The sequence below is a fragment of the Macaca mulatta genome, chromosome 1, assembly GCF_049350105.2.
Source record: "Macaca mulatta isolate MMU2019108-1 chromosome 1, T2T-MMU8v2.0, whole genome shotgun sequence".
Taxonomy (NCBI): Eukaryota; Metazoa; Chordata; class Mammalia; order Primates; family Cercopithecidae; genus Macaca; species Macaca mulatta.
The window spans coordinates 29,152,240-29,171,336 of NC_133406.1; the positions used below are offsets into that span (position 1 = coordinate 29,152,240).

General features: G+C 45.8%; 1 protein-coding gene across 1 annotated transcript; it reads right to left on the reverse strand.

Annotated features, from left to right (window-relative positions):
• Positions 1-1,109: 1,109 nt before the first annotated feature.
• On the reverse strand, positions 1,110-17,171 carry MYOC (myocilin). The gene is made up of 3 exons (XM_001099905.5): positions 16,488-17,171; positions 4,309-4,434; positions 1,110-2,406 (listed from the first exon to the last, which is right to left on the reverse strand). The coding sequence occupies exons 1-3, from the start codon at positions 17,050-17,052 to the stop codon at positions 1,622-1,624; spliced, it is 1,476 nt and encodes a 491-aa protein (XP_001099905.2). The 5' UTR covers positions 17,053-17,171; the 3' UTR covers positions 1,110-1,621.
• Positions 17,172-19,097: the final 1,926 nt, after the last annotated feature.

The window sequence follows — 19,097 nt, forward strand, 5'->3', positions numbered from 1 at the left end:
AAGCTGAACTGGCAAATGAAGTGTTCTACCATTAGGTACAATGGCAACTGAAGAGGGAAATTAAGTTTGTCATTAAAACATAATGCAGCCAGGTGTGGTGGCTCGTGACTGTAATCCCAGCACTTTGGAGGCTGAGGTGGGAGGATTATTTCAGGCCAGGAGTTTGAGACAAGCTGAGGAACATAGTGCAATCCTGTCTCCACAAAAAAATTTAGAAAATAATATTGCTATAAGGGCTGGGAGGATAATGGACTTATTAATGGGTGTAGAGTTTCAGTTTTACAAAATGAAAAATGTTCTGGAGATGGATGGTCGTGATAGTTGCCCGATAATATGAATGTGTTTAACACCACTGAGCTGTGCCCTTATAAATGACTGGGATGGTACATTTTGTTATATTTTACTACAGTTTTAAGAGTTGGAAGAACAAAACAATGCTATAAGGTTTCTCCACCTGAGGTTGAGGCTTATAAAATTCATGCTCCTGATGACTGATAAAAACTGAAGTGGAAGGCCAGGCGTGGTGGCTCACACCTGTAATCCCAGCACTTTGGGAGGCAGAGGCGGGCGGATCACGAGGTCAGGAGATCAAGACCATCCTGGCTAATATGGTGAAACCTCATCTCTACTAAAAAAAAAAAAAAAAAAATCAGCCGGGCGTGGTGGCGGGCACCTGTAGTCCCAGCTACTTGGGAGGCTGAGGCAGGAGAATGGCGTGAACCCGGGAGGTGGAGTTGCAGTGAGCTGAGATCGTGCCACTGCACTCCAGCCTGGGCAACAGAGTGAGACTCCGTCTCAAAACAACAACAACAACAACAACAACAAACCAAACTGAAGTGGAGTTAGGGCGAATAGAGGGTGGGTTCAGGGGAGAGATTGAAAGATTGCTCAGGTAGTACCGAGAGCACCAGGAGATGTAGGTGGGAAGGTGTGATTGCTGCTATTTGCTTGGTGTCATCCTGCACAACACCTCAAAACCAGGCACAAGCCTCTCAGTTACACACACACACATCCTGCAATCACGTCTCCCAACCTGAAGGAATGACTTGATGGTTGGAATCTGTACCCTTCTCTTAAGCAAAGATTCCCACAAAGTTCAAGGCAGAGAATGTTGGGTAAGAAAATTTTATTTCACAATGCAAAGGGTTATGTGAGATCCAACTGTATTCTATCTGAAGCATTAGAAGCCAATTGTAGTAAATGCATCTTACTTATGTTCGATGCTGGCCAGAGGAGCTATTCTGCTTCCTTTAGAAGTTATGCTTTTCATTGTGGCTTGTGGTAACCATGTAACATGCAAGAGCAATGGTTTTCAGGAAGAAACTACTATACCTTATAGCTTTTGCCCCAAATCACAAGAAAACTTGAACTATGTCATTAAACATCCCATAAATGCTGACAGAAGAAAAGGATATTTATTCTCATATGAAATTGTCTATGCCCTCAGACTACAATTCCTGCATAGTCAGATGGTGACCATGTTCATCCTTGTGGATTAATGAAAACCTGGAAAGCAGTCAGAGCTGCCTGGGCCCTGGCTGGCTGGCTCTCCCTTCAGCCTGCTCCCCTCAGGAGCCCTGAGCATCTCCTTCTGACATTGCTGGTACAGCTTGAAGGCTTTTCACATCTTGGAGAGCTTGATGTCATAAGTGACCATGTTCAAGTTGTCCCAGGCAAAGAGTTTCTTCTCCAGGGGGTTGTAGTCAATCATGCTGCTGTACTTGTAGCGGTTCTTGAATGGGATGGTCAGGGTCTTGCTGATACCTGTGCCTGTGTCATAAGCAAAGTTGACGGTTGCATCTGCTGAGGAGTAGCTGCTAACGGTGTACAAGGTGCCACAGATGATGAAGGCATTGGCGACTGACTGCTTACGAATGTTCGTCTCCCAGGTTTGTTCAAGTTCCAGATTCTCTGGGTTCAGTTTGGAGAGGACAATGGCACCTTTGGCCTCATCAGTACTGTAAATGACCCAGAGGCCTGATTCATCCACAGCCAAGTCAATGTCTGTGTAGCCACCCCAAGAATACGGGAACTGTCCGTGGTAGCCGGCTCCAGGGATTTCCTTCTCAGCCTTCACTGTCTCGGTATTCAGCTCATATCTTATGACAGTTCTGGACTCAGCGCCCTGGAAATAGAGGCTCCCCGAGTACACCACAGCACCGGTGCTTTCCAGTGGCCTGGGCAGTATGTGAACCTTAGAAGGGTAGCCCTGCATAAACTGGCTGATGAGGTCATACTCAAAAACCTGGCGGACATCTGTGCCAACTGTGTCAATTCTCCATGTGGTCTCCCGGGTGTAGGGGTAGGTGGGCTTGGGATCTCGCATCCACACACCATACTTGCCAGTAATTGTTTCTGCTGTTCTCAGCGTGAGAGGCTCTCCTACCCAAACTAGTTCTCCACATCCTGGTGAATTCAGAAAAGAAAACGAAGCACCACTTAATCCATAATCTTTCCAAACACAGACAGTGATCATGCGGAAGCTTGGCAGAGCCAGTAGATGTGACAGCCCTAGGGACAAATCGTCTGGGTTTAAAGACAGGCTCTGCCACCCACTGGCTGTGTGACTTTCAGTAAGTTACTTAGCTCTCTATGCCTCAGTTATCGCATTTGTAAAAGGGGATACTAATAGTCTTTTGGGTAGTAGGGCTGTTGTAAATTTTGAATGTAATTATATATGTTAAGTGCTTGGTATAGAGTAAATATGTGGTAAATGCTATGTGATCAATCTGTGCTTCATGTTATTGACAATTATTGCTACCACTGAGGGGCATGCATGGGAGTGGGAGCTACAAATATTTAAAGTACAATTCACTCAGTATCAGTTGTAAGGATGAAAGTTGCACGGAGGGCTTCAACTGCATTTGTAATATTCTACTTAAGCTGAGCAGGGACTCATGGGTATTCATTGTATTACTTATTGTGACTTTCATGCCTGGTTTGTTTCATTACTATAAGATAGGAGAGAGAAAAATCAACTCATAAGAATAATCTCCATACAACAAAGTTTTTCGAGCCCGATCTGATGAGTCATATATTTCATACATCATTTTAATATAATAAACATGAAAATAATTATTTTTTTGAGACAGGGTCTTGCACTGTTACCTAGGCTGGAGTGCAGTGGTGCAATCACAGTGCACTGCAGCCTCGACCTCCCAGGTTCAAGCAGTTCTCCCATCTCAGCCTCCTGAGTTGCTGGGACTACAGGTGCCTGCTATCACTCCTGGCTAATTTGGTTTAGAAAATAATTTTTTAAATGTAGTGAAGAGACTGTTGAAAATTTAGAGTTACCAGAATCACAACGGATGTCTGTAATTTTTTTTTTTTTTTTTTTTTTTTTTGAGACGGAGTCTCACTCTGTCACCCAGGCTGGAGGGTAGTGGCGTGATCTTGGCTCACTGCAACCTCTGTCTCCTGGGTTCAAGCAATTCTCCGGCCTCAGCCTCCCAAGTAGCTGGGATTACAGATGCGTGCCACCATGCCTGGCTGATTTTTGTATTTTTAGTAGAGACAGTGTTTCACCATGTTGGCCAGGCTGGTCTTGAACTCCTGACCTCAAGTGATCCGCCAGCCTCAGCCTCCCAAAGCACTGGGATAACAGGAGTGAGCCACCGCGCCTGGCCCAGATTTCTCTACTTTTAATGGGCACCTTCGGTTTCCTCATAGAAGGTAGAAACACTTTGCTGCTCATATCTTAGAGAACCGTGTTTTAAATATTTTATAACCACTCTTTGCGTGCATGCCCTTCAGTGCCAGTAATCATTGTCAATAACATGGATAGTCAAAGTTTCTGGAAATCACAGTATTAGTCATAAAGTTGGACTTTCAGGGAACACTTTGAAGAGAGCCAAACTGTACTTTTCCTAAGTGGCCAAAGTTCAGAAAACATACTGTTAGTAACAGATTGTGGCTGAGATGGTGCTTGGTGTACACCTGTCCCTAAAATAAAGATATGAAGGCGCTACTGAAAAATGTAACTTCTCAAGTATACTTAATTCTACATGACAATCAAGGGGATGAAATCAACACATCTCTCATCTTGCCCTGTGCAGCCCAGCCCAGCCTCCCAAGTGTGGGTGATTGGATAGAGGGCTTTGTTAGGGAAAGGCTGGCTCCTGCAGACCTGCTCTGACAAGGGAACAGAGCGAGAGAGAGTTCTGTTCTTCTCCTCCCCTCCCTCTGCTCCCAGGGAAGTTAGTTTCCCCTTTGGGTGGGCATTTACCCTATACTGATTCTCTGAAACACAGCACTAGACATGAATAAAGACCATATGGGCACAAAAGGGAAGAAACCTTAACTTCATACCGTTGTCTCCCTCTCTACTCTGGAGATGGCCAGATGGGCTCTCCTTCAAAATTCGGGAAGCAGGAACTTCAGTTAGCTCGGACTTCAGTTCCTGGAAGGCCAAAGTGTCCAAATTCCATGTAGAAACTGCATTAAAAGAAAGAGACAAAATTTTACTATAAGAAAAATATGGCCCAAGGATTGACTATGTTGAGGATGACATTTGAATAGGCTGCCGGCTGGGCATGGTGGCTCATGCCTATAATTCCAGTACTTTGGGAGGCTGAGGCAGGCAGATCACCAGAGGTCAGGAGTTCGAGACCAGCCTGGCCAACATGGTGAAACCCTGTCTTTGCTAAAAATACCAAAAACCAGCTGGGTGTGGTGGCAGGCTCCCGTAATCCCAGCTTCTTGGGAGGCTGAGGCAGGAGAATTGCTTGAACCCAGGAGGTGGAAGTTGCAGTGAGCCAAGACTGCACTATTGCGTTTCAGCTTGGGCAACAAGAATGAAACTCTGTCTCAAAACTAACTAACTAGATAAGTAGGCTCCCAAAGATATGGTGTTTGAGATTTGATTTTAAATAAGGACTGGGGATGGGGTAGGGGTCAGAGAAGGGAAGATAAAAACTGATTGGACTGTGCTGATAACGGTTGGGCCTGAGTGATGGCTACATTGGAGTTCATTGTAGTCTCTATACTTTTGTGAATGTTTGAACAATCCCATAATTAAAAATCTCATAAATAATAAATTGCATAGCAATGTGCCTGCCTTACAGTAGGATATTCAAAATCAAATAAGGTTTTAATTAATTTCCACTAGAAGGGCTGATTTGTGAATAGGTGAGCTGTAATTTCAGGAATATGGAGACAGTCCTCAGCATCTTCTTAGATGTCTGAATTTCAACAATTAAAAATTCACGAAAAATTAGCTGGGCATGGTGGTAAGCATCTGCAGTCCTAGGTACTTGGGAGGCAGATGTGGGAGGATTGCTTGAGCCCAGGAGTTCAAGGCTGCATTGAGCTATGATCCTGCCACTGCACTCCAGCCTGGGTAACAGAGCAAGGCCCGGTCTCAAAAACAAACAAACAAACAAACAAACAAAGAGGCCAGGCACAGTGACACACGCCTGAAATCCCAGCACTTTGGGAGGCCAAGGCGGGAGGATCACTTGAGGCCAGGAGTTCAAGATTAGCATCTCTACTAAAAATACAAGAATTAGCCGGGTGTGGTGACACGTGCCTGTAGTTCCAGATACTCAGGAGGCTGAGGATCATTGAACCCAGGAGGCAGAGGTTGCAGGGAGCCGGGATTGTGCAACTATACTCCAGCCTGGGCAACAGAGCAAGACTCTGTCTCAAGAACAACAACAAAAAGAATTTAATTGTGGCTCGTATCTGTAATCCCAACACTTTGGGAGGCCAAGACGGGAGGAGCACTTGAGCCCAGTTGTTCAAGACCAGCTTGGGCAACATAGGGAGACTCCTTCTCTTAAAAAAAAAAAAAAAAAGATTAAAATGTACTGCATGACTTAAGGGTCCTTCCCTTGTTATATGCAAATATTCTTGTAAGAAGTAACATATTAAACTTTATACTTTCAGTAGAAATATTCTGCCTGATTCCTTTCTGAGACCAGTTTTGCATAATGGAGAGGCAGCGTGTGCACAGTTCCTACAGGAGTTTGGGGTGGGGGCGGTGCGCCATACAGAAGGGAAGTGGGTGGGCAGCACTGGTTAGACAGTAAGTGATCACAGTGTGCTACATGTCTCTACTCTTGCTTAGGATTATGATCTCACAACAGTTCTTGAATACGAGGATGAGGCAACAGCCACAAGGAACAGGCTTGGCTGTTTTAAAATGCAGTTTGGCCAGGCATGGTGGCTCACACCTGTAATCCCAGCATTTTGGGAAGCCAAGGCAAACAGATCACTGGAGCCCAGGAGTTCAAGACAAACCTGGGTAACATGGTGAAACCCCATCTCTACAAAAAATACAAAAAGTTAGCCAGGTGTGGTGATGTGTACCTGCAGTCCCAGCTACTTGGGAGGCTGAGGTGGGAGGATCACTGGAGCCCAGGAGGTCAAGGCTGTGGTGAGCAGTGACCGTACCACTGCACTCCAGCCCTGGCATAGAGTGAGACCCTGTCCTCCCCTCCAACCTCCCAAAAAACCCATCACATGCACACAAAAACAAATAAAACGCAGGTTTGATGAGTATTCAGGTATGGCAAGGCCAACATCCCAGGAGGCAATTGTCACTGAAAAACAAGTTAAAGCCAAATTATGGAGACAGTAAAAAGATCAGCAGTTTTTGGGTGAGGAAGGGATGACGAGGTGAGGCACAGAGGATTTTTAGAGCAATGAATACTGTGTATGACGCTATAATGGTGGACACACGGCACTATGCATTTGTCCAAACCCATAGAAGGCGCAACACCAAAAATGAACCCTAATTTAAACTGTGGACCTTGGGTGATGTGATGCAGGTTCATCAGCTGTAACAACTGCTCTGGCGGGAGACGATGATAATCGGGGAGGCTGTGCATGTGTGGGGGGCAGTAGTATCTGGGAACTCTGTGTACTTTTCTCTCGATTTTGTTGTGAACATAAAACTGCTCTAAAAAAAAAAATCATTTTTACAAGTTGTTGTACTCACGGATCCCAAGAGGAAGGGGGCCACACTAAGCCCAGGAGGCCACCTGGGGAAGCACCAGGGTTGCTCCAGAGGAAGAGGGTGCCAGGGGAAAGTGTGGGAAAGAGCCTTTATTCTTTCTATGGGAAGAAAAGGGGAGGCAGGATAAGCAGGTTTAGGGTTGGGGAGTTTGAATAATTTCAGCAGGCTCTGAGGTCATAGGCATTTTCTCTAATTGTCTGGAACCAGGCCCTGGGGTGATTAGGTCAGGGGGACAGTGGCCTTGAGTTTGAGCCAGATGGAGGAGGTCACAGGGTGTGGGCTGTGGACTGGTTGGTTTGCATATGAAAGCTGTGCTCCCAGGCGAGTCCTTTGCTATCTGTAGGAACTGGAGGGGCAGTCCCTCCAGTGTTTGCAAGGCCCAGACAGCAAAGCATCAGAATAAAAACACACGCTTAATACACTGGGCTTTTCTCTTGCTGAACCTCTGAGTCACTTCTCTGCCCTTTGAGCAACTGATTCCCCACTCAGGATTCTCCGGTGTTCAGGACAGTGGGAGGAAAGTGAGTGCATCCCCTGAGGCCGGGGCGCCTACACAGCTGAGGGTCAGGAACACATGTTCTGCCTTTGATCATTTGTTTGCTCAACTCTCCTAAATTTAGATTTCTGGCAGAGAGGATCACCACAGCAGTCTTAGTCCTCTGGTTGTACCACATTTCATCAAACCCACACATTATTTTACATTTTCACATCTCCGGAATCAGAGTACCTTGTTTGAGTTGCTGGGGTTCGGCTTCAACAAATTATAGTACTGGAAAAAAATTCTCCCTGGAAGGAGCGGAAGAAAACATTCAGCGAGCTCTCAGGTATGGGCTGGGCCAGACAGCCCTGCTGCCCACGGTGAGCCAGCTCAGCAGCTGCTCAGCTGCCTACTCCCGATCCCAGCTACCCTTCTCTCCTCTCCACCCCTGCCTCTGTGGCTGCAGTTGTTCAACAAGCCTCCCTGAAAGTTTTAATGCCCTGGAGTTGGGTGGGTCCTCCATCCCTGGGATATCCCTCAGTCTAGAGTGCACCATGTGAGTAGTTAAAACCCATAAGCTGGCCAGGCGCAGTGGCTCATGCCTGTAAACGCAGCACTTTGGGAGGCCGAGGTGGCGGAATTGCATAAGGCCAAGAGTTTGGGACCAGGCTGGGCAACATAGCGAGACCCCATCTCTACAAAAAATTAAAAAGTTAACTGGGTGTGGTGGTGCAGCCTGTGGTCTCAGCTACTCAGGAGGCTGAGGCAGGAGGATGGCTCTTGAGTCCAAGAGGGTAAGGCTGCAGTGAGCCATGATCATGCCACTGCACTCCAGCCTGGGTGACAGAATGAGACCCTGTCTTTAAAAAAAAAAAAAAAAAAAAAGTCTCATAAGCCAAAATGTATAGGCAACTGAGGACATCCTCAGTGTGCATTCCAAACTCCAGGGGCAATTGGGAGTAGCCCCAGGGACATGGCAGGCTTTCATTATCCCTAGCCTCAAATCCACAGAGCTATTTATCCATCCTTTCAGTCACATTACTGGAGCACCTATTGAGTAGAAGGCTGTGCTAGGTGCTCAAGATAAAAGGTGTCTAAGACACAAGTTTGTCTAATAGGCTAGTCTATGTTAAACACACACACACACACACACACACAGTTGGTCCATGCCCTTAAGGAAATCATAATCTGGCAAAGTCCTCATAGCCGAGAAGGAAAATGGTTTATTCCGGGCTGCTGCAGAAACCAGAGTCTCTTGGACAATCCCAATGGCTCCTGAAGAGTCCTGGAAATTTTATTTCGTTCCCTGACTCTCCTTCTCCCTATCTGAGGTTCTGCGGGGATGAGGAAACCCCTTTGTTCTTCATTCTAAAGGTTGCATTGGCCTAGGAGGGTATCCAGGGCAGGGACTGATTCACTAGGTCAAATGGAGGTTCCTTAGACCAACCTGAGACCACTACCAGCTGCTTCCCTTCTCCCCTGGTGCAGGCACCACACACCTCTGGCAGGGACTTGGTGCTGCCCATGGGGGAGAGGGACAGGGTGCCCGAGGTTCCCTGTTCTTCTGTGCTGCCAGGGGGAGGTAAGAGAGCGTGACCCCCTTCCTGTACACAGGGTGGCAGAACCATCTGTAACCCCCCTCTGTGCTGCTGCCTCGCCCATTGCCACGCCTTCTCTCTTAGGCCCAAAACACACACCCAGGCTGTTAGGAGCAGGCCACCGCTGCCTGGCCTCCCCAGCCTCCTGTAATGTGCAGAGGCTTATATGATGTGGCAAACTCTTGCCAGGACAATTTTTCAAAATCAGGGCATTAAGCAAGTTCCTTGAATTGAGCTGGTTTCCTTTCATCTGTACCTTTTCTCAGATCACTGCAGACTCTGCCTCAGGACAATTCAAATTTCATTGTCTCGACTCTTAGAATATAAGAGTTGCTGGGCTCTTAGAATATAAGAATTACAGGCTCACGCCTGTAATTCCAACACTTTGGGAGGCTGAGGTGGGTGGATCATGAGGTCAGGAGTTTGAGACCAGCCTGACCAACATGCTGAAACCCCATCTCTACTAAAAATACAAAAATTCGCCGGGCATGGTGGCGCATGCCTGTGATTCCAGCAACTAGGGAGTCTAAGGCAGGACAATCGTTTGAACCTGGAAGGCGAAGGTTGCAGTGAGCTGAGATCGTACCATTGGACTCCAGCCTGGGTGACAGAGAGAGACTGCAGACAGCACCTGATAAAGTTTAACTATCGCTACCACTTATTAAGTGTCTCTTATGAGCCAGTACTGTGCTGGGTGCTTGCTACTCACTACTTTCAAATAACGGTCCTAAAAGTGAACGTTAATATCCCGTTTTGCAAATGAGGAAACCGAGGTTCAGAAAGGTTAAGTAACATGCCCAAGGTCACACAGCTAAGTGGTGTAGCTGGGACTTGAACCCATGTCTTCCAAGGCCATGGCAGCTGTGAACTCTTCTATCCTGTGCTGAGGAGGTGTGTCAGTTAGAAACGTATTGCCTCTCAGAGCTGAGTGCACCCTTGCACGCATGCTGTCTGAAGAACAAGAGCTTTAAAGTGAGCACGATATTGAACTATCTCAGTAGAGGGCGCTGGAGGGACATCGTGGGAGGAAGAAGGTCTGCAGGTTTCCTGCCCTGCGTCCATAGGCGGTGCGACCGTGAGGACATTTGGTGGAGTCCTGCCCCAGCCACGGACCCAGAGCGAAGTTCTTCTGTGACCTCACAGCCACAGCCTGGCCATAGCCTTTCCACAGCCCTCCCAGCAAGGAACCCAGAGTCCCTGCACAGGGACCTCAGTGCTCGGGAGGCCTCCTGCCTGTGCCTGCCCTGACTCCCACCATACCCATGCCACGCGTTGCAGGTTGCCCTCCTCACCTGCACTGGGAGGCGGCCTATTGCAGCTGCAGACCAGATGAGGCCTGCGCACATCAGCCACCTTCTCTCCTAGCTGATGTGCTGAACCTCACCTTCCCCTTCCAAGCTTGTCCGGCACCCTCCCTCAGCCCTAGGTGCCTGTGGAGTTCACTTCTATCTACAGTTGCTCTTTCATCACGGTCAGTAATCCTTCAAAGTAAACTTCCCCAGCTTAACCCACTGTGTGATTTCTATCTCCTGACTGGACCCAGATTTCTCCTGGAGGCTTTAGAAGAGCCTCAAAATGCTGCTCACCACTTTGTGCGGTGACCCACTCCTGGGGCTGAGCTCAGGTCCCAGTGGGTTGCCCTATAAACTCTCAGCTCCCGGGCTGTGCACTCAATCCTCTTATCAGTTCTTCCACGCTCACTGGCAAAGAAGAGGCAGCAAAGGTGCCTGACTGGTGCTGGGTTCCCCGCCGGCTCCCACCATGGCCCTTACGGCTCTGAGCAAGGAGCCATTCAGTTTGTGCCTTGCAGGAGCCACTCCTTTTGTGCATTAGCTGGAATAAACATGAACTGCAATAAAACATAACGTCAGGAAATGGCTTCCAGGATGACTGCAAGGCCAGTTCCCAGTTGGCAGGGGAGATGGTTAAATTATGAGCCTGCTGGCTTCTTCTAGGTCATGTCAGCCAGGAGCATCTGGCAATGGTCAGCCTCCAGGAATGGAGCCATCTGGCATGCGGGTGGAAGCCCAGAATAGAGGATACAAGACCCAAAGGCAGAGAAGCAATCTCGTAAAGGGGCCTGGACCTAAGCCAGAAGTCGTAGCTCCTAGTTCAGCTCTTCCACGTCCTAGCTGTGTGACTTAGGATAAATGACTCCACCTCTCTGAGTCCCAGTATTCTGAGCTGAGTTGTTTAGATGATCACATAAGTATAAATGAAATGGCCCTCAATAAAGATGTGTCAACACTAAAATTTCTCTGGAATGTTTTAAAATCACTAACATTTCATTGTGAATGTGGAGGAAAACCAAAAAGAGGTTGTGAAAATATAAGGACTGGACTGTGTCAGAGAGTTAGCATTTTTAGGGTTTTTATGTTTTAGGTTTGTGTTTTTTTTTTTTTTTTTTTTTTGAGACAGAGTCTCACTCTGTCACCCAGGCTGGAGTACAGTGGCATGATCTCAGCTCATTACAACCTCTGCCTCCTGGGTTTAAGCAATTCTTCTGCCTCAGCCTCCCGAGTAGCTGGGATTACAGGTGCCTGCCACCATGCCTGGTTAATTTGTGTATTTTTAGTAGAGACACGGTTTTACCATATTGGCCAGGCTGATGTCAAACTCCTGACCTCGTGATCCACCTGCCTCAGCCTCCCAAAGTGCTGGGATTTACAGGCGTGAGCCACTGCGCCCAGCTGTTTTTTTTTTTTTTTTTTTTCCTAGGTTTTTAAAAATGTTAAATTCAGTCCTGTGGTTTAAAGGTTCATGTCTATTACAAAATTCTGGAAATGTTCTGTGTTCTCTGCCCTCACTTCTTTATAGACTTGCATTTTAGAGACCTCAGTCTGGAAACTGAATTTATTAACTCATTTGCCTATAGACATAGGCATTGTAATAATTTTCATAGATATTTTCTACCACTGATAAGTTCAGTCCATATTACATAAATGAAAGGAATGAAATAAAACAAGCTATGCCTACATATCTACAGGTTGTCAGAAACATCTTAGGAAAGTGAAGACTAGCTAATTGACTATTGTCCTGAGTACTGCTCTAACTTGTACTGTCTCTAGAATCAATGCATGTTATTAAAATGTTATGCACATGTTGCCATATTGATTATTGAATGATGCTTTAAAACAATAGTGGAACTCTGGCCGGGTGCAGTGGCTCATGCCTGTAATCCCAGCACTTTAGGAGGCCGAGGTGGGTGGATCACAAGGTCAGGAGTTCAAGACCAGCTTGACCAACATGGTGAAACCTCATTTCCACTAAAAATACAAAAATTAGCTGGGCATGGTGGTGTGTGCCTGTAATCCCAGCTACTTGGGAGGCTGAGGCAGGAGAATCGCTTGAACCCAGGAGGCAGAGGTTGCAGTGAGCCGAGATCGTGCCACTGCACTCCAGACCGGTGACAGAGCAAGACTCCATCTCCAAAAAAAAAAAAAAAGGTGGAGCTTAAGCAAAAGAAGCCTTTCTAGTTATATTTTATCCACTGAATGACCACTGTTCAGCACTGCAATGGGTGCTTCCCTGTGTGACTGCTAATTTGCATGATGACTCCCATGAGGGATTATCATCCCCATCCTATTCTGGGTAAGGAAAGGGAATCTGCAGCACTTGTGTTGAACATCTCGGGTTTCTCCCCTCCACCCTCCACTCACATCCTGCCCACCTTTTTGCAGTCATTGCTGAGGCAACCTGCCTCTTGCAGGTATCACCTGCGGGGACCTCGCCTCAGCCACCCTGGCCCAGCTTCTCTGACTTTCTGCATAGAAAATCTATAAGAACAGGCCGGATGCAGTAGCTCATGCCTGTAATCCCAGCACTTTGGGAGGTAAACATGGGTGGATACTTGAGGTCAGGAGTTCAAGAAGTTCAAGACCAGCCTGGCCAACATGGTGAAACCCTGTCTCTACTGAAGAAGAAAAAAAAATACAAAAGTTAGCCGGGCGTGGTGGTGTGCACCTGTAATCCCAGCTACTCGGGAGGCTGAGACAGGAGATTGCAGAGAGAAATCCAGGAGATGGAGGTTGCAGTGAGCCAAGATCGTGCCACCGCTCTCCAGCCCGGGGGACAGAGCAAGACTCCATCTAAAAAAAAAAACAGTCCACAAGAACAAACCTTGTCCCCACATCCGAGTATCATGGAAATGCAATATACTCCATGGGATAGCCCTTGGCCAAGAGGGTATCAAATCCATGGGGAAACACTCCCCTCTTCTGTCGCAGTCTACACAGCCCCTCTGAAGGGCTTGACGGGTTCAAACCTCCATTGCCCACTGTGGTGACCAGCTTGAGAAGGCCCCCACTTTGTGGCTTTCCTGCCTTCCCTGTCTCACTCTCCCCTGTCTCCACTTCTCTAGGATCATGGTTCATATAAACCAACTGCACACAAGCCCTCTCTTCCTGGCTCTGTTCAACAGGAGACCAGTCCAAAGCAGGGGCTAAATAACAAAGCAGGCCTTCTCTTGTGACAGTAATAACCAACTCTAATGTATCTTCTGGTAAATTATATCAATTATATATATTTTATTTTATATACAATAAAATTATATATTATACACAATAAAATTATATATAAAATTGTATATATTTATATGTATTATATGTAACATATATATATTTTTTGAGACGGAGTCTCCCTGTGTCACCCAGGCTGGAGTGCAGTGGCGTGATCTTGGCTCACTGCAACGTCTGCCCCCCAGGTTCAAGCGATTCTCCTGCCTCAGCCTCTGGAGTACCTGGATTACAGGTGCCCACCACCACACCCGACTAATTTTTATATTTTTAGTAGAGACAAAGTTTCACCATGTTGGCCAGGCTGGTCTCAAACTCCTGACCTCAAGTGATCTGCCCACCTCAGCCTCCCAAAGTGCTAAGGTTACAGGTGTGAGCCACCATACCTGGCCAATTATATATTTTTTCTACTTTTCAAAAACTATTATATATACATAAAATTTATATATGTACATATATGAAACTTTTATATAAGCCCAGAGTAGAAAAATTTCTATATAACTTTGTAATAATAGTTATGTAGTAAAATATGTCATATTATATATATGTATAAACAAGTGATTTCCATTGTTACAATGGAAAAAATTGTAGTTTTTTCCTACATAACAACTATTAATACATGATCAAGAAAGTGGTGGTAACAATTTGAGCTGCAGGTGGAATACGGAAAGGCTGCCTTCTCAGGCCTTACCTTTGTCCACTCAGCCTCACTAAGCTTCTCTACCCAAACCTCCACACCTAGTTCTTGCCACTCCTACAGACTTATATTCCAGCCTCCAGAATGCTCCCTTTTCCCTAGATCTGGAACCTTGAAACAGATCTTTTGTTCCAAGCATTCCTGTACCTTTCTGTCTTTTACCTTTAGGGTCTGTAAACCAGAGGTCAGCTAAATGTCCTGAAAGTCACTGAACCTCATGGCCAGGTGCAGTGGCTCACACCTGTAATCCCAGTGCTTTGGAAAGCCAAGGTGGGTGGATCACCTGAGGTTAGGAGTTCGAGACTAGCCTGACCAACATGGTGAAACCCCGTCTGTACTAAAAATACAAAATTGTCCTGGCATGGTGGCATATGCCTTTAATCCCAGCTACTTAGGAGGTTGAGGTAGGAAAATTGCTTGAACCCAGGAGGCAGAGGTTTCAGTGAGCTGAGATCATGCCATTACACTCTAGCCTGGGCGACAAGAGTGAAACTCTGCGAGAGAGAGAGAGAGAGAGAGAGAGAGAGAGAGAGAGAGAGAGAGAGAGAGAAAGGAAAAGAAAGGAAAGAAAAGGAAGTCACTGAACCTCAGAGGAAGAGGCCAGAATTCTAGCTTTGCCACTAACTGGTAGGCGGCTATCAACAAACTGAATAACCTCTCTGGGCCTCAGTTTCCATATCTGCAAAAATCAGCCAGTGGTACCGGATGCTCGTTAGGTCCCTTTCCAGTTCCACATTCTTGTACTAATATAATTTCCTTCTTTTGAAAACCATCCGCTACTAGAAAAGAACTTCCATGTTTGGTCTTCAATATAATGGGATGTTGCCCTTATTTCAAAAGTGGAGTAGCTGGAAAGATCAAGAAGAAATATAAAATTAGGAAACACATCTAATAAATCCCCAAAGACTTGTTAAATGACCACAAAAGAAGTTTTTCAAGCCTGTAGAAAGACTGAAAGAATAGTACAATAAGCTCCCCATATACTTAGACTCACCAGTTTGCAATTCACCAGTTATTAATATGTTGCCACAGTTGTTTTACCTTTCTTTCTCTCATTATCTGTATATTTGCAGTCTTTCTTCAACTATCTGAAAGCAAATTGCAGACATCCTGACGCTTCACCCCTGGGTACTTAAGCATGTATCTCCTTAGAACAAAGATTTTATCCTTCACAACCACAGTATCATTATCTCACCAAGAAACTGAACATTAATACAGTAACATAGTAATGAGCAGTCTATATTCAAATTGCCTCAGTTACCCCAAACCTGTTCCTCATAGCCTTTTTCCCCCTTGGATGAACACACCAATCAAGACTCATGCACTACATTTGGTTAACACATTTCTTTAGTATCTTTAATATAGAAAAAACCCATCCCAACCCCTTTTTTCTTTCTTCCTTGGCACTGACATCTCTGACCCATCCAAACTAATTGTCCAACAACTGGATTTACTTGCTTAGTTCCTCATGATTAGACCACTTCCTCAACAGCGAATATTTGGGAGCACACTTTCACAAACAGTGACACAAATACTGTCTTCCCAGCTAGTAAGAGGAGCATTCTCCCTCCCCCAACACACACACACACACACACACACACACACACACAGACTCACCTTCAGGCAAGAAGGAACCAGGATGAACAGAAGAGCCTATCAGTCATCTCAAGAATTTGGTGACTTAAAAGCAGAGGTTCTCAGATTGGACTGAGTAAGAAAACTTTCAGAACAACATATTGAGGAAACTGACAGAGAGGTGCCACTTCTTTATTTTACCAAGGAAGAACAGTTAAAAATAAACAAAAACTTACCACTTATTATCATTTCCTAAATCTATTGTAATTTCATAAATAAAGGTCATTTTAACACCAAAAGTTATGAATAACAATCTAAACAAAGGTTCAGAAAAGGATAGTGTTTTTCAAAAGGGACAGTGGGCAACTTTCTACTGCTCACATGCAGACACGTCTCACCCAGTCCTTTTATTTCTCCTTTTGCTACAGACTATCAAAACTGTTGTGGAGGGGCACAAGAACTCTGAACCACTAACCTAAATGAAGCTCTCAGGAGCTAAATTACTAGTAATATTTGAAGGTAATCGCTGTGCTTTCCTTATCTGTCTTGTGCTAGCTGTGCAGTCTCTGAGAGAAAGGGCAGGCAGGGAGGCCTGGGGCACCTGTAACAGGTCACTATGAGCCATATCACCTGCTGAACTCAGAGTCCCCCCACTCTGCATTCTTACCTTCTCTGGAGCCTGGTGGCACATCCCGAGCAGTGTCTCGGGTCTGGGGACACTGGCCCCTTCTCAGCCTTGCTACCTCCTGGCTGCTGCTTTCCAACCTCCTGGCCAGATTCTCATTCTCTTGCCTCAGTCTCTTCTTCTCTTCCTCCAGAACTGACTTGTCTCGGAGGAGGTTGCTATAGGCAGTCTCTAACTCTCTGGTTTGGGTTTCCAGCTGGTCCCGCTCCCGCCTCAGGGTACCCAGCTCCCTCTGCAGCCCCTCCGGGGTCTCCTGGGGCCCGGCAGCCCGGTCCAAGGTCAACTGGTGGTGGAGGAGGCTCTCCAGGGAGCTGAGCCGAGCTTTGGTGGCCTCCAGGTCTAAGCGCTGGGTGCTGCTGTCTTTCTGTAGGTTATGGATGACTGACATGGCCTGGCTTTGCTCTGGGCAGCTGGATTCATTGGGACTGGCCACACTGAACGTATACTGGCATCGGCCACTCCGGTCATTGGCCTTCCGGAGCTGAGCTGTCCTGGCCCCCACATCCCACACCAGGCAGGCCAGAAGCAGCAGCTGGACAGCTGGCATCTCGGACCCAAAGCTGCAGCAACGTGCACAGAAGAACCTCAGTGCAGACGCTGGGTGAGGCTTCCTCTGGAAAGCTCTGCTGTGCTGAGAGGTGTCCGGATGGGTGGCCTTGCTGGCTCATGCCCGAGCTCCAGAGAGGTTTATATATACTGGGGAGCCAGCCCTTCATGAGGGAAAAGAGAGGTGGCCACGTGAGGCCGGGTGGGGCTGTGCACAGCGGGGGTTGCCTTCACACTGCCAGCAAGATTCTTAGAAAATAACCTTCCAGAAGTCTGTTTGGAGTTTCTTTTGAAAAAGAACATCCCGATTTATATACCCACACCCCAATAATAGTCCCTATGTCCCCACCTGATTTTACACACACACACACACACAAACACATATACAGACACACAAACACATGCACACACACACACTCTTACACATGTCCCCCTCATTCAACAGGACTACCAGTGTGCTGATTTCAACAAGGATATATTTCTAGTGTATATTTCCATTCACTCTACAAACTCATTGAGAACCGGCACTGTGCTAGGTACTATGCTAGGAAGTGGAGATCCAGACAAGTCCTTTAAGACACGTAGCAGGGACAGAGACAAATAACAGCCAGCCAGAACACAAGGACGGCACCCCACCAGGCTCCAGGGAGAGCATTCCTATGGAATCTGCAGATTTCCTCCCTCACCCCTAGCTTTAAAACAACTGTGTATCTTTGGGAGAACTTTCTAATTTCAGTCTTGTGTCTCAGGCACCAATGTCAATGTTAGTCTCTAAATCAGTTCTTACCCTGTGTGTGTGCATGCGTATGTGTGTCTGTGTGTGTGTGTGCATGCCATGAACCTCACTGGTGAAACCTGGGGGACCCGTCTCAGAAAGATGTTTTTAAATATATAAAATATAGATTATAAAGGAAACAAATGATAATGAAATATAATTATCAAAATATTAAAAATTTAAAATAAACATATGTTTTGTTAACACGTTAAAAACAAGATCCAGCAGGAGGTCTAATTTCAAAGCAGTTTTTAGTGTAAATGATATTTCACTTACAACGTATCTGCAACAACTGTAATGTAGTGTAAAATGTCTGTGATTTCTATCAGTAATGACAAAATCACAGGTACTGTTATTAACTCTTTGACTTTATGGCTTTATTCACAATGAAATAAAATGTTAAATTTAGTTAGAAGGTGGTAAAAATAAAAATGTAATTTTTTCCCCATTCAAATTCACAGGCTTTCTGGACTGTAGGTTAATAATCCCTGCTTTACATTAATAAACCCAAAGAGAAAAACCAAAAGCAAATGGCAATAGCCGATAAATATACCAAAACTGTGGGAAATAACTTTAAGCCACTTAAAATAATGCTTGCATTTGAGCAACTGCATGTTGTTAATACCAACAATAATGTCAATACTTGTGAAGTAAATATTTCCAATCTGCCCTGGCCGACTCACCTCCAGAATGGAGAAACACAGTTTGCTCTAAAGATTCTATTCTTATTTGATTGGTTCTGAAGCTAAGCCTAAACTCGAGACATTTACAAATGGGTGTCTGTTTACAGCTGACCAAAGGGTACTATTCTCACTTTCTGAATCAGATAGTGAACATCGTCGAAATGATTTTTCAAAAAACCAATCATATAGTCAGCAAGATCTAGGCTTGAATCTGTTTGGCTTTACTCATAGGAATGTTTTCTTTCTCTTAAAAGAAAGAGAGTTTCCAATAAGGAGAAATGTAAGTAATCTTACAGCCTCCAATTACTACCTTGTGACTTGCTCAGAATTACTCTGTAAAGGAAAAATATAGTATTAGAAATTGGGTCTCCTGACTTCCCTTGATTTTTTTTCCCCCCACAATATAGCCCTGCCTCCTAAAACCCGGGATCATGTGGCCTATAATCCCTGTGGTCAGTTCCCACCGCCCTTGAATGAATCTTTGTCTTTTTTGCCCATACACTACCCCTCTCTTTTTCTTCTCCCCTGCTTTGCAGGTTACTCCGTGCTGTCAGCAGTCACTGCTGAGCTGCGTGGGTGCTGGTCAGG